We start from the raw sequence: 17,008 nt of genomic DNA, 5'->3' as shown, positions 1-17,008 counted from the left end.
TATGTCCAAAATGAGAATGGGTTAGGGTTATGAAATCATAATTATAGAATCGACTCAATCATCAGAGTATAAATTCATTTTTTTTTATTAAATTTATTATTTATCTTGATGAAAGGCGTTGTTGTTGTTGTTCAATGAAAATTTGTTGTTCCATGAAAATGAAAGAAAATGGTTTTGTTGTTTATTTTCATAGTCTTTTTTTTAATAAAAGAAAATAATTTATTACAGATTTTTTGTTCCTGTCAGACATTAGACCTAAATATTAGGTTCCGAAGTTACAAGGCACAGGAGGACCTTCTGATACTGTGTCCTTCGTATTATGTAGATTATCATTCAATAAGGATAGATCTTCAATTCAAATACTGGCTTACCCTCTGTTGACTAACACAGCACCATTTGCTAAAGAGATAAAAAAAATATCCAAATCTCTGGAAGCCAAGTATATGTTTTGCATAAGGTACCTCAATCTGATTTGAGAATTTCATTTATATCTAAATTTAGTGTTCGAGTAATTGAAACCCTCCTGACTTAACAAAAGAATTGTTTGAATGCTATTAAATATTTATTTCTTTTTAATTTGTCAATATTTTTATTAAAATTTTCATTGATTTTCTCTAATCTCTCATTAATAATTCATTAAAATGACAAAATATTATTATTAGATTTTTTTTCTAGTCGAACTTAATATTAAAAAAATTGTCAATATTTTTTTTAACTCATCATAATTTGTTTCATCATTAGAATTGAAGAGATATATAAATAAAAAAAAAATAACATTTGCATGATAGATCATACTTAACTTATTTCTTTCTCTAACTCATGCAAAATTTCTTGTACATCAATTTTAAATGAACACTCATAAAAGGGGAATTTTACAAAATGTCCATCCTTTAGAAAAAAATCAAACAAAATACCCCCCACTAAATTTATTGACAAAATGCCCTTGTGGGACCCAAACTTTCCTTCCCTTACTCTCCCCCTCTCTCCACGTTAACTATTATATATGTCTTTTACTTTGGAGTTTTTTTTTTTTTTTTAAAGTGTCTTCTTCTAAATGAAGAAGGCTCTATTATTGTTAATTTTTCATATCACATTTAATTTCCTAAATATCATTCATTTTTAAATTGAGAAATGAGCAACCTGTATATATGCATGGGATATAGATACATCATAAATAAATATATATATCCTAGCTATATAGGACTTGGCTACGGTGCTATGGGTTGCATAGAGACCTCTCGTGCTACGGCTCAATATTCAAGTTTTCAAAATCCTAACGGTCGATCCGAACCGTTCATCTTGTTCTCTATATTAATATATATACTTGGAGACCAAATTTTATATTTTTTGGAATTTTTTTTTACTATTTTTTGGAATTATCTGACATCTGCCTTAGCTTTCACATTGATAGTTGCACTAGCTATGTACATAAATGTAAAAGTGATTTTTGCCGACGGTGTCTTAAATACTTCTGTCAGTAATGCCAATATGCTAAAAAATAGCATATTTCTGTCGATTATGTACTCTCGGTTATAGTATTTTTTTTTTAACCTTCATTGATACTGTCCCATACTTATAGTGATTGACGCATTGGAAACTTTATTTCATTCTTCTTTCTTTCTTTTTATTTTATTTTGGTAACTAGCAATACATCTTTTTTGGACCAAAAAAAAATCATTTATTTTTTGCAGATTTTCTTAAAGCTTGGATTTTTATTTAATATAATAACGTGAGGTTTCGTCAAAAGTTCCATAATTTTTAATTTATTAACATGAATTTTTTTTTAGTTATATATGATGTACAAGATTGGCAATCCCTGCCTAAATTATTATTTTTACTCTAAAAAAAATAAAATTAGACATGTTACTGACAATTCCTTTCAAGAAATACGTTAGCACTGAGATGACTTTAAAGATTAATAAGATTATTTGCAAAAATAAGTTGAGTTTCAATCCGAACCAATCTGACCCTAGCCTATAATGCACATTGTTCTTTAAGATTCGTGCTAGTGTATAACAAAAATACCAAATTGAAACTCAAAAATTGAGGTACGTTAGATGATTTGAATTCACTCTATGGACTCTCTTTTTTTTTTTGAGTAATCACTCTATGGACTCAAATAGCGCATATTCACTTTTTAAATAAAATTAAAAAAAAACAAAATTGACGGAAGCGTGTCTATAAGCACTAAAGTGTCTAACTCTAGACACGTTATCCCGTGAAGATCCAATTTTTAATTTATTGCTATTGCCGACCGTGCATACGAGACATCAAATTTCTTTATAATATTCTACATAATTATACATTGCATCGTGGGGAAAGAGTCGGTTGTAAGTTGTAACGTGATTAATTTTTTTAACAAAAAGTTGACAATGAGGTGTCTAATTCTAAAAAAGAATTTACCAATAACGTGTCCTACTCTAGACACGTTATTGCTAGTAAAGATCCCATTTTTTTTTTCAAATCCAAGGCAGATGTAATGTATAATTCTGTTGTAACGTGTCCTACTCTAGACACGTTATTGCTAGTGAGATCCCATTTTTTTTTTCCAAATCTAAGGCAGATGTCATATAATTCCACTTTGGACACATATCAAAATTTCTCAATGTTCTAAATAGCGCGCTATAGCGTTTTTTGAGACTAAACGCTAAGCTATGGTATCAAAACACGCTATTTGAGCTACGGACGCTATAGCAGTAATAGCGGTCCACTATAGCTCATAGCGTGTAGCGCAAATAGCGCGCGCTATGCAAGATGAGTTTTTCTTTTCTCTCTCTCTTTTCAATTTATATGGGCTTTATAAACTGGGCTTTGGCTTTAACCGTGATTGTTTTTAAATTATTAATTTAAATGAGAAGGAACTCTCGTTGTCCATCAACGAGTTAAAAAGGTAAATAAAAGCCCAAGTTAATTATGAATAGATTAAGATAGTTAATTATGTCATGATGCCTAGGTTATTTTGTAATTTAAATAGAAAAAGATAGATTATGTCATGATGCTTAAGATATTTTGAATAAAAAAAGATCGATAGTTTATGATATTGGTATTACTATGGATATTTTGAGATGCAATTTGGACTTTGTATTGGTTCAATATGAATATTATAATTTCTTAATCAATTTGGTGTTATTAATTGTTCTATGAAACTTAGATAATGTTGATGTTTAGTACAAATATATAATGTATTTTTTATTAAAAAAAAAAAAAAAAAAAGCTATGTTGCATAGTTTTCGCTATAGCTTTTTTTGTAGTCTTCCCGCTATGACGTGATAAACGTTATTTAGAACCTTGAAAATTTCTTCATAATATTCAACAGAATTATGTTCAAATTAAACTTTGATTAAATAAAAATTTCGGTCAAAAGTCAGGGACTCTTGTCTAGTTTGATGTGCAAATTGATAATTAAAGATGTTAATTTTGGTTTATATCTTAAGATACAACAAATTAGAAATATGCAATCAATTATAATTTATATTATACTTTTTATTAGCATAAACTTTTCAATCTTGAAAAGCTGAGCATATTAGCTTCACCATATTTTGCAATGGGCATTCAAGCATAAACACAATCAAAGAACAGATTTTAGAGCGTATAATTGACTTCTTATCTATAATTACAAGTTCATGTTGCATTATTTTTTTCATCTTTGAATTCCTTCATTGAATCATTCCCCCAAAATTTGATGAGCCAAATTCATATGAAAGTTTGGTGATTAACATAAAAATAAAATAAAAAATATGTAATTTTTTCAGAAAAAAAATATATAAAAGTTTATTTAAGAATAATCATGTCTCATACTAGAAGTTTATGTTTATCCATCCTATAAGTATATTGGCTCCACTCCCGTCTTATATGTGTCTCATTAAACTTGCGTGATCAATTCTTAAAAATTAAACATTATAGATATATGTCGTAGTTTAAAATTGAGTTTACATTTACGATAGACAATACAAATACATAATGAATATATACTCAATTACAGATTTGGAACCTAAAATATACACACATATAATAACAAGGATTTTAAAATAATAAAGTTGATTACAAACTTGCTTATGTTAGTATTTCATGTGATTAATAAGTATATATATATGTTACGATAATATTAAAATGAAAAAATGAGGAGAAGATTAGAACTTGAGTTGCACACTTGCACAATTAGAAATTGCAAAAACCAAAAGCATCTACTCCGAAATATTTAAAATACAAAATAATTCAGATATGCGCATAAATATGCTCGCCTCTTATTATTGGGGTCTCAATTTAAGTTTGGTGATTAACATAAAACTTTTATATAAGATGGGAATTATCGAAGTCCCAATTTAAACTTGGATCATCAAATTCAGTTTGTATCACAAAAATGAGCTCCTTAGGAACTCTTTCATCCAACCCTCAAACAGCTTTTATTCACCAATTTTGATAGTTACGGAGAAAGATAATACCTTGAGGATGTGTGTCGATTATTGATAGGGTGTAAAATTTGCTGACTGATCTATTATACACGACTTCTATGAACATGGTTGCAAAATCATGTATATTCAAAATGTGATTATGTCCAAAATGAGAATGGGTTATGATTATGAAATTATAATTATAGAATCGACTCGATCATCAGAGCATAAATTCATTTTTTTAATCAAAATTTATTATTTATTTTGATGAAAGGCGTTGTTGTTCCATGAAAATAAAAATAAAATTATATTGTTGTTTTTTTCCATTGTTTTTTTTAAGGGAAAATTAGTTTTATGCCACTCTAAAACTTGGAAATTATGAAATTGCCACCTCAAAATTTAAAATTAGTTATTTGCCACCCCAAAATCAATAAATTTATGAAATTGCCACAATTATACATCTAGTATACATATTGAATTAAAATTATTATGAAAATTATTGTATAAAAGATGTATTTTGATAATTCCAAAATTACCCTTCATTTGAAGGGATAAATTAGAAAATTGAGCCTCCAGTACCCTTCCCTTCATCCCCTTCGCCTCTCTTTCACCCTTCCTCCGCCAGATCATTTCTCTCCTCTCAGATTTGCTTATCAGCCGAGTCTCCCTCCTCCGGTGCCTCTCTCACCTTGTCATCGTCTCCCTCTCAAGTGTTCCGCCTCTCTCACCTCACTGTTCATCGTCTCTCAAGTGCGACGGCAAAGAAGATGGCGCACCGATTCTGACTGAGGCTTAAGGGACGGTGGGAGGAGAGTGAGTGAGACTGAACAATTTTGGAAGAAGATAGCACGCGACGACGACGGTAAAGCCTCCATGGATGATCTGATGCTGTCATGGTTGAAGCTCGGCTGATGATAAGGGTGATGCCGTCATGTCTGAAGCTCGGCTGATGCTATTATGGTTGAAGGTGATGATAAGGATGCAAATCAATGGAGCAAAAGTGAAATCAACATTGTATGTTCTACTATCTACTATCGTTTTTGGTTCATGTCATTATTATGATTGCAATTGTTATTTATTTTTTTAGTTTAGTTGGGCATCTTTGCGCTTAGACTGGATGTTCACAAGATAATGTCTGAGGTTTGTTTGATTATACTTTTCTATGAATTATATTTTGGGAATAATGAAGGATTAATATATTAGAAACTGAATCAGGGCCTAATAAATGATACTGGTATCCAATACAACAGTGGTTCCTGTTGTGCTGAAACACAGAAGGACAATTTGGATAGTGACTTCTCAATCTTAATTGCGGAGGTATATAGTCATCAGTAGTTATGTAATTAGGTTCTTTCCCTTTTGTAAATAGGTTAGGATAGTTGCATAATTAACGATGTAAATAGAGTTGTATAGTATTTAATTATTATTAATGAAATTGTTGGTGAGCATAGTGATACTAATTTTTTTGACGGTGCCAATATCATCATCAAGAAGTGGGTCAATATCCCAGTCCAGTGCTGGATAATCGTTCCTTGCAATTTCCATATCAATTTATTTTGTAATCTTAAGGCAGCTGGCAAGGATTCCAAAACTTATGCATGCCTTTTTATTATAATGTTAGTTGTATGCTCCCAAACTTGTGCTGGTGATTTCATGTAAAGTAGTCATGCAATTGATTATTGGAAAATAAAAAAAAATATATTGTTATTGTGTTAATGTTTCAATTGCAAGCATTCAATAACAGTGTATCTGAGAAGATGAGCACAATCAGCAAGAGAAATATAACTATACCAAAATATAACCATACTTGATCATGTTCATCAAAACATAAATTTACAGAAACAAAATATAACTATACCAAAATACCACTTGTATCCTTATACCAAGATATCTCTTCTATAACTATAACAATATATCCCTACTTAACTTGAAATCGACGTCTTCATTGTCACTTCAGCTATTATGTCTCAAATTGAAAATACACAAATTCAGTGCTTGAGATTGTCGTATGACAGAAGCATTGCCAACAAGACTCAGTAAGAGATTTTACATTCAAACTTATAAAAGCACATCTCACGTCTTCTCTTGAAAGGTTGAATGGCAAATTTTCTCTTATGATAGATATGTTGGTTCATCTTTCAAAATACAATAGACCTATAAATATAAAAGTTAGGTTCCTGTCAGCTTAATATTTTAGCTAGGTCAATTAGTTACTTGGCATCAAGCATGTACAAATTGAATAGTGATAAAAAGGAAAAAATTCCATCAGGCATGTTGGTACATAATATAATTTGCAACTAAAACCCATAATCAGATTGAACAGTGATAATAAAAATGTATGTTCCTTTGACAATATTGAACCTATTTAATCAGCCCTTTACCAATCAAACTCAATTGAACTAAATTAAAGCCAAGCATATGATATTAAGGAAAAAAGCAGCATTTGTTTGTTTAACTTGACCTTTGTTTTACATTATGTGAAGAATAATATAACAACCAAAATAGTGTGGTTGTTTGCTGATTTCAAATTTCATTTTTCGTATTTCATTTTGTAGCATTATTTCAAATTTTCAAGATTAGAAATTACCTGAGCATCCTTATCATCACCTTCAACCATAATAGCATCAGCCGAGCTTCAGACATGACAGCATCACCCTTACCATCAGCCGAGCTTCAACCATGACAGCATCAGATCGTCCATGGAGGCTTTACCGTCGTCGTCGCGCGCTATCTTCTTCCAAAATTGTTCAGTCTCACTCACTCTCCTCCCACCGTCCCTTAAGCCTCAGTCAGAATCGGTGCACCATCTTCTTCGCCGTCGCACTTGAGAGACGATGAACAGTGAGGTGAGAGAGGCGGAACACTTGAGAGGGAGACGATGACGAGGTGAGAGAGGCACCGGAGGAGGGAGACTCGGCTGATAAGCAAATCTGAGAGGAGAGAAATGATTTGGCGGAGGATGGGTGAAAGAGAGGCGAAGGGGATGAAGGGAAAGGTACTGGAGGCTCAATTTTCTAATTTATTCCTTCAAATGAAGGGTAATTTTGGAATTATCAAAATACCTCTTTTATACAATAATTTTCAGAATAATTTTAATTTAATATGTATATTAGATGTATAATTGTGGCAATTTCATAAATTTATTGATTTTGGGTGGCAAATAACTAATTTTAAATTTTGGGGTGGCAATTTCATAATTTTCAAGTTTTGGAGTGGCATAAAACTAATTTTCCCTTTTTTTAAATGAAATAAAATGATTTGTTACAGATATTTTGTTCCTGCCAAACATTAATTAGATCTGAAATAGTACGTTCCTAAGTCACAAGGAACAGGAGTTCTATGTTGTGTCCTCCATATTATGTAGATGATAATGCAACAATGATAGATCTTCAATCCAAATGCCGACTTATATTGACTAAGACAGCACTATCTTCAATGTCGGCATGAAACGGTTCTACTCTATCGTTAATCAACTTACTAATCTGTATTTTTTTGATTTGCTAAAGAGATAAAAAATATTCAAATCTCTGGAAGCCAAGTATACATTTTGCATAGTGTACAACCTCAATCTGATTGGGAAACTTCATTCCTATCTAAATTTGGTGGTCAAGTAATTGAATCCCTCCTGACTTAATAAAAGAATTGTTTGAATACTATTAAAGATTGCTATTAAATATTTATCTCTTTTTAATTTGTTAATATTTTTATTAAAAAAATTATTAGTTTTCTCTAATATCTCATTAATGATTCATTAAAATGATAAAATATTATTATTATATATTTATTTTTTTTCTATCAAACTTAATATTAAAAAAAATTGTCAATATTTTTTTAACTCTTTCCATCATCATTGGAATTGAAGAGATATATATATAAAAAAAATAACATTTGCATGATAGATCATACTTTACTTTATCTCTTTCTCTAACTCATGCAAAATTTCTTGCACATCAATTTTAAATGAACACTCATCCATAAACGTTGTCTAGAAGGAACCAATAAATGAAAATTGTTACAAAACCGAAAATCACTTTAATAATTAATTTGTGAAGATTCAATTTTTACAAAAATGTGATTATTTTAATCATTTTATCTCTTTAATTTAAGGAATCTTGCTGCTTTTAATATTTGTATGCATGTGTGGGAACAATTTTATTTTAGATTCACACAAACAATATGATACAAGGATTTCCTCTTCAATTTATACAGAGTTTTAAACTTTTCTAAGAAATGAAATATGTACTTAACAATGTAGCGGGTAAAACAATAGTTGGTAATTCGGTATTGGTTTGTGCAGTGTTGTAAAAAGGGTCTTAACGGCCGTTTAATCAGTCGTTTAATCGTTAACGGTGGCCAAACTGTTACAAATACACTTAACGGATGCTTGTTTGCAGATGAAAATGATTAATAGGCCGTTTAACCGTTTAATCGTCCGTTTATTTTCATTTATTTCTGTTTATTTCTTTTTATTTTTGTTTATTTCAATTTATTCCAATAAATATTTATGTTTTGTATTGATTTTTTTCTGTGATAGGGTGTGATAAAAAGTTCTATAAATCATGTATTGTAGTTTTATTTGTGCTTGGATATACATTCAATATTTTTATATATGTTTTTTTTTTACTTACTTTGGAATTTATTAATTCTTATGTTATTTATATACCATATATTTTTCTTACTAATTATTGATGTAATTTATTTTTTCAATTAGTACGACATATTTATTTATGAAACTAAGTTGTTATCGTAAACTAAATTTAGTGATTTTATGTTGAAATGTTTCATTTTCTCAAATAATTAATATGTTATTAGTATTTGAAAAAGTTTAATTCATGAATTTATTTTTTATTAAATAAATGTGTTACTTATACATATAAAGTGCTTATGCATCAAGAAAAAATAAACGTAGTGTCATGTTATAATAGCTGAACTAAGTTAAATTAAATTTATTTGATAAGTTTAATGAGTTAAATAAATTATTTTTAATAAATTATGATATATACACATAAATTTAATAAAATACTTTAAATTATCCGTATAATTCCAATTAATTGTTTGACAGTACTCTGTCCGTCCGACAACCGCATACTGTTATTTACAATACTGAATTTGTGTCAGGTTGTTAGCATTAATTGGTAACAACAATTTGAGGAAAAAATTACAATTGTTTTATGAGGATTCGTCAGTGCAGGTAAGGAAAGATGAGGTATGTAACTTTGATTATAGAAAAAGAGCTTTCTGATATTTATACGTGCATGCAATATTTTGTGATGCGGGTAAGTATAAGAATATATAAAACACAGTCCGTATATATAGCGACACGAAAGTAGCATTTAGCTTGACTCATATTTTTCCTCAAAAATTATCCACACCAACCCTGTTTGGAGTCCGTATCCTCTGAGATATCTCATATTTTGCGTGACCTACGTGTCCGGTGCCTATTCGGGGATAGCTCGCGGGCCAGTATTATTTGAGTTTTGAGATTCGTGCAGAACTTATCTTAACGTTTGAGATTTTCTTAAAGGTCACGCAAAATATGAGATATCTCAGAGGATGCGAATTCCCCTGTTTGGTACCAAGTCGAGGTCCAGTCTAGTCCAGGCAGTCCGGATCCTCTGAAGTAACTCAAATTTTAAGTTTAGATCCAGCCAGTCCGGTCAGAATCCGGATTGGAGATGGAATGCCGGGTCTCTTTAATATTCCTGTCAAAACAGATCGAACAGTTCAGATATAAACTCAAAATTTATGTTACTGTAGGTGATACGAAATTAGGCTATACAGCCCAAATTAATACAAACATCCCAAGCAGTGCTACAGCTAGCATTAGTGATATCGGGACAAAATAAGCAATTGTGAACCTATTCCTTATCGATTCTGCGTATTTTCTTTTTTTTTGGATTTGCGATACTCTATTTCGTAAATTGAATGAAGGAAAAGAAAAGAATAAGAAAGGTTTGATGGTGAAACCTATCGTTATAATTCTAAGAAAATTGACAAGTCGAACTTTTTGGATATTTTATTATTTAATACTTATATTTTAGGTAAATTTTTTATCTAAGTTTTGACTTTAAATTACTAATTAGCTAAGAACAATCCTACTTCGAACTGTGCCAAATGAATTTTTAATTAACTTATGAAAAATATTTCAATAGTGTGTCAATCAATTTTATGATTATAACAGATTTTATAATAAATATAGTTACAAGACAATAACAATTGTGTACATGATTAGCTATTTTAATCCAATTAGTGTGCCCTACCATGATCACCGAGATTTTGTGATCCGCTGCCAAACTTATTCCAATTACAAGAGCTCAGACTCGGACCGTAGAGATCACCAGAATACTTCGTATTCACATATAAAAATACTTTTTATATCACTATTGATTAGATCTGAAATCTGCTATTCTATTGAGCTTGTATCCACCTTGGAGGCCTGTTGGGCTTGACTGGTCTAACCAAATATTTACTGTGTATTGAGCATATATGACGCATTCGTACCCCTATCCCAAAATTATGTTTTAGTGAATTGGACAGACATTAAGTGTTCCGCACAGTGATAGCTGTAACTAACTAAAACATAAGCCTAACATGAACAGGGACGGATTTACGTGTATGGTAGGAATGCTAAGCCGCTCTATGATTTTAAAATTAATAATTATATATATATATATATATATATATTAAAATGAGTGAGTCTATGGTACTATGCATATTACGATTTGGCACCGTGCTACGGCTCTATATTCGAGTTTTCAAATCCTAACAGTCGATCCGAACCGTTCATCTTGTTCTCCATATTAATATGTGTTTGGAGACCAAATTTTATATTTTTTGAAAAAATTTTACTATTTTTTTAGATTTATTAAAAATTACTGTTTTTGGATGGTCCAGAATTTTCAGATCAAGTGATTTTCTGAATATCTAAAAAAATAGTAAAAAAATTTCAAAAAATGTAAAATTTGGTCTCCAAACACATATTAATATGGAGAACAAGATGAACGGTTCGGATCGACCGTTAGGATTCGAAAACTCGAATATATAGCCATAGCACGGTAACAACCCGTGATATGCATAGTACCATAGACTCACTCCATTAAAATTTAGTTGAACTTTTGAATTTTTTGAATTTTTATATAGTTTAGCTCCCTCATAAAGTGCATGGATAGTTTAGTGGTTTGTCTTTTTCACATATTATATTTTATAGATTGACCACTTCTATTCAAATTTTCTAGTTCTGCTACTGACAATAAGGCATAGTGGTTTGTCTTTTTCACATATTATATTTTACAGACAACAGACATAGTTAATTAGTTGCTGTTTAGGCATATCATAATTTGTATCCTATCAATAAGGCATGTTCAATTCACATTTACGTAAAAATTAAATACTACTACCCATAAAGCAACAGCATCAGAAATAACGCTTTAAAATTCGTTCTACCTTCGCAATGCAATGATATATAACACATTATTTACATATCCAAATGCCACATAAAATTTGGAAAAAGAAAATCAAGAAAGCTCTTTCCTTGAGGTAAACCCATCTAACTGGAAACATATATATATATATAAACCCATACGATCGACTGCTGAAGTGCTGATCCCTGAAACCAAAACCAAAACTAGCTACAATGGATAAAACCTTCGAAACTATCATGGCTCAAAACATAGCAGAGTTGAATGTCGCCATTGAATATTGCAAATTTGATTTCGCATACATGGAGACTGAGTTCAAGAATACCTTCCAACCAGGGAGCCTGAACTATGAGATGGCCTTGGACCTAGCAATGGAAAACTTCAAATACGCTCATCAGCACTTCGAGTCGTTATGCAATGATCAACCATTGATCTTTGCAACCGTAACTGCCATGGATGAACTGATAACCGAGTTGAATTCGGCCAATGAAAGATGCAAACATGATTTCGCAATCTTGGAGGAAGCATACTTTGATGTCGTCATCCAATATGGGCTCGTGGATCTACATCTTAACTGGGTCTTGGTCATAGCCATGGGAAACCTCAGACGTGCGCATTGGTACTTGGAGTGGGAATGCGATAATGCAATCCAGTATATGATAACTGCAGGACAGGGACAGGGACAGCAAGTGGGCCCCAATGCCAATGCCATTGTGGCTAACGTTTCAGACGAGCACAACACCGGTGCAATACATTCACCTCAAGGGACAGCACGTGAAGAGATGATGAAGGATAACAGTACCACATCTGAGCTTGCCCTTCATCCAAACAAGAAATTAAGATTGAATTAGTAAAAGTCTGGTACTGGTTCTGTGTTTCATTTCTTGATTGTTCTTTGTTCTTTTTTCCTTTTTTCTTGGGTTCTGTTGTTTTGTGGTTTAAGCAATGGTGTGACATACTGATACTGAGATGAGTATTTTTGGATATGTTCGTTGAGTTGATAATATACAGAGAATAGATTTAGATTTGTGAGCGTTAAAAGCTTAATTCCTGAATCTTGTTTTCTTGTTTCTTTTGAACTGTGGAATCAATGGAGCTTGAAATTTTTTATAAGGTTCTTGAAAAATTACCAGCACAGTGCCACTTAGTATGTGAAAGTGAAACACTGACTGGGGCTTTATTTTCCTCCTAGAATTGAAAGCCTATTAGACATTAAACTTGTTTGATTTCATTTTATTTATTTTGTTTTGGAAGCAGTGGCCCTTTGCCTACTTACATTCAAATCGTTTCTAACTGAATCATATTTTAAAATGCAACATGAACATGTAAATATGGATAAAGAAGTCAATTATACACTCTTAAATGCCAATTTTACTGTCAGCTGTGCTTTTGTTTGTGTTTTTGCTTGGTTCTATTGATTAATTGGTACAATTTTACCCTGAGCTGTGCTTTGATTGTGTTTTTGCTTGACAGTTACTCTCAAAAACATGGTCTAAAATGCTCAGCTTTTCAAGATTGATAGTTTATACTAATAAAAAGATTAATATTATAAGCAATACTTGATTGCATCTTTCTAATTTATTTTTTTGGATCTTAAGATATAACCGATTAACTTCTTTAATTATCAGTTGTGACATCAAATTAGACAGTGTCTCTGATTTTTTACTGGAATTTGTATTTAATTAAAGTTTAAATTGAACATAATTCTGTAGAATATTATGAAGAAAATTTGATATACAGGATGCAAGGTCAGCAATTTGTGACTAAATCATGTGACCTCAGACATAAAACATTGTATTTTGTGACTAAATAAAAATATTTGTAAAGAAAGAATTCTGAATTACTGATAGCCAATTTCTGATATGGATTCAAAGCACAAAAACTCAAATAGCCAACTAACATGGAGTTCAACAAGTTTATTGTTTATATCATAATTTTAATCTCCATTCTCATTTTGTTTGAGAAAGAATAAGGGTAATCGCCATTCTCACTTAATAAAATATTACATGTATATTGCTTGCTAAACATAATGTCAACTTTTTTTTTTTTTTTTTCTTTTGAGAAGAGATTATGGGGTGAAGCCACCTAGCTACTCTTAACCATTCTCATTTTTTAAGTAGTTCAATTGGACTGAAAAAATTAGTGCGGATAAGATTTTCTTTTTATAAATTAAAAATTAATTAGTGCGGACAAGCCCATAGAAAAGTAAATTTTGCATTCACACGTAACAAAATATATATGATTTATTGGAGTTTCGGCACTAGAATAGACTACTTTTTTTGTTTTTGTGAAATCATGATTATAATCTTCAATAATTAATATCTTATCGCACCATAAATTCAAGCATCCCAATCATTACTTTCAAAGATGTGTTACAGTAATTAATTAACTCAAAAAAGGGAATTTGAATTCGAATTGTCCGTTATAAAATGGCATACATTTTAATTAAAATTGTTCTATAAATTGACTCCAAAGTCCAAATGTCCCAGTTAGGCTACACTCTACAGAAGGGTAAAGATTTTAACAAAGTAGTTTTGGCTTCATGCAGCGCACAGGCTATAGAATTAATAAGGGTTCTTGCGCTGTATGAAGTGAAAATTACTCTGTTAAAATCTTTACCCCTACAGGATAACACGATGATTACGGAACCGATCTCAGTAACTTCTGAGTCACACCTCAATTATGTGTCTCTGACATCCCTGGCCCCATCATCAGCGTTTGCGGTTCTTCGCAGTGGTGCTTGCGCTTGTACTAGGGCTGCAAACGAATCGAACCGAATCTAAAATGACTGAACATGAAATAATTCTAGTATACACAATGCTATTATAAATGTTAAAACATACATCTAAAATGAATGGCATCAAAGATTTTATAAAAAAAAATTATTATTTTATCCAAGTAGTATTGCATAGAAATATTTGTATTTGTTACCATCTAAAGTAGCTACCAGTCCTGAATTATTTGTGATACTATAATTCCTTTTTCTTTTAATTTTACCAGATGACCTCTCTTTTTTCTCTGAATTAGAAAAGAATTAGAAGGGACCGTGACTGAAAATTTTAAAACATTTCATATATATTAACCAGTAAAAAAGTGCAGTCAGTTGAATCAGGTATAAATGAGACCCAAACAAGCACTGTTACCCATAATTGTTCATAAAGATACAACCACTTACACAGTTGATAAAAAATTAAAAACTATTTATAGACAAAAAATGAGAGCAGGTTGGGCAGGGTACAAGTGAGAGGCCAGACCTTGCTTGCTCGGACCCACCAAGTTTTTGTTATCAACTGAAAGATAGTTTTCTTTCCAAATTTTTTGATAAAGCTTGTAAAAGAATACAAAAAGTGCAATTATACTAATATTGAACAGAAAAAAACAGCAAGTACCAAACAACCAGTGATACACCAATAGTACCTGAATAATGCCCTTCACACACCAGACAATATCATAGAACCAGTATAACCTCATTTTCACCAAAATAAACTGCTCCAGTATAAACTTAATCCATGATAAATAACATATAACAAAAATGCATACAATCACAACATCCAATCAAATCTCTCTCTCTCTCTCTCTTAATTCATAACAAAACATAACCTAGTTTGATTTCAAAACTGAAGTTTAAATTAAAACCTCTTCCTCTTCTTATTATTACCAGTATCTCCTCCTTTACGAAACCCTCTAAAATCATTTGTTGTCTCAGCTGTATTTTGCTTTTTCAAAGCCTTTCTTCCTCCAAACCCGAATTTTGAATCCCTTCTCTCTCTACCCTTACTACTACCCTTACCCTTGTTCTTACCACCCGACCTGTCAAAAGGCGCCACACCCGGCCTCTTCTTTCTCACCTTATCAAACACATCGTCTCCATTATCAAACCCAAAAACATCATTATTCCCCTTTTCACCCTTTACATACCCGTCTCTCTCTCTTTGCTTCCTCCATTTCTTTACCGACTCAATCTCATCTTTCTTTGACTTCTCTCTCTCTCTCTGTTTCTCATGCTGTACCTGTTTAGAAATTTTCTTATTCTCTCTCATCTTTCTTCTCTCCTCCATCTCCTCGATCATTTTCTTCTCATACAATAATTTATCTTTAATTTTCAACATGTGAGAATCAGATTTCACCATCTCAGCATAGTAATCTGGTGGCCGAAGAAACGGCTCTCCCAATTTCTGGAATTTCGAGAATGCCACTCTGGTGCTGTCTAGGGCTTGGGTATAGAATGCCAGCTCACGTGCCAGGTCATCGTCCACATCAACTTTCTCCGCTTGTTGGTGATTTATTGTGAGCTTATGAATCCAATCGATTTTTTTCGGCCAAGCAATGTCTTCGATTTTCTCCAAAAGGGCCTCCGAGTTGTATATTGCATTTTTCGAGGGTTCGGTTGATAATTTTGCCTCCTCTCCTTCAGATTCTGATTCAGGTTCTGACTCTGTTTCCTGTTCTTGATTTTCAATTTCTTTGACCATGACTTCAAGCTACAAGATAAAAAATTTACTCGGTTTTAGTGCTTTATCGGGAATGCGAATAAATTAAAATTAGCTTCTTCTTAGTTAGCAATTGATAAGTGTAGATTATTTGGAACTGGAAAACAAAGGTTTCTGTTTTTTGGAAATGCAGCTGTTCCAGCACAGGTAATTATACTAGTACTGATAAACAATATTTCAATTTTCTGTGGGACCCCAAATTATAATTTGGTTTGTGTTTCTTTAAGGTTTAATTCAAGCTCTACTGAGAATTTTCCTCTAAAAATTCAATGCAATAAACCTATACAAATACAAGATAAAAATTTGCTCAGTTGTAGTGCTTTATCGGGACTGTGAATAATTAAAATTAGCTTCTTCTTACTTAGCACGGGCGTACCTTTCAGCATTTTAAAACAATTTCAGTTCTTTCTACCGAATCAATGTACCCATGTAATCCATCATTTCTATAAATAAAAAAAATTCTGCTGTATTTCTCAATAAAAATCAGATTCATGATAAAATTAACTAATTCAACAAACACGGGACACTATTATACAAATTGAAAAATTAGATAGTAATAGACGGAGAGAAAGAATCTACCTTTAGATCGATTTCAGATGTCGGAAAAATGCGAGCGATGCTTCTCTCTCTCTGCGTTTGCGGCTTATGAAGAAGCAAACCCCTAGGTATCAGATATTTTGGGAGACGAGGGCTTTTTCGTAACTATCCG

General features: G+C 31.6%; 1 protein-coding gene across 1 annotated transcript; it reads right to left on the bottom strand.

The window, feature by feature from the left end:
- Positions 1 to 15,291: 15,291 nt before the first annotated feature.
- LOC144562704 (putative rRNA-processing protein EBP2 homolog) lies at positions 15,292 to 17,008 on the bottom strand. The gene is made up of 2 exons (XM_078311946.1): positions 16,879 to 17,008; positions 15,292 to 16,290 (listed from the first exon to the last, which is right to left on the bottom strand). Exon 2 carries the CDS (start codon positions 16,279 to 16,281, stop codon positions 15,439 to 15,441), a length of 843 nt encoding a protein of 280 aa, XP_078168072.1. The 5' UTR covers positions 16,282 to 16,290; positions 16,879 to 17,008; the 3' UTR covers positions 15,292 to 15,438.

The sequence above is a fragment of the Carex rostrata genome, chromosome 12 (genome assembly GCF_964058835.1).
Source record: "Carex rostrata chromosome 12, lpCarRost1.2, whole genome shotgun sequence".
Taxonomy (NCBI): domain Eukaryota; kingdom Viridiplantae; phylum Streptophyta; class Magnoliopsida; order Poales; family Cyperaceae; genus Carex; species Carex rostrata.
The sequence above is the reverse complement of the archived record's forward strand: the minus strand, read 5'-3'. Positions and strand labels throughout refer to the sequence as shown.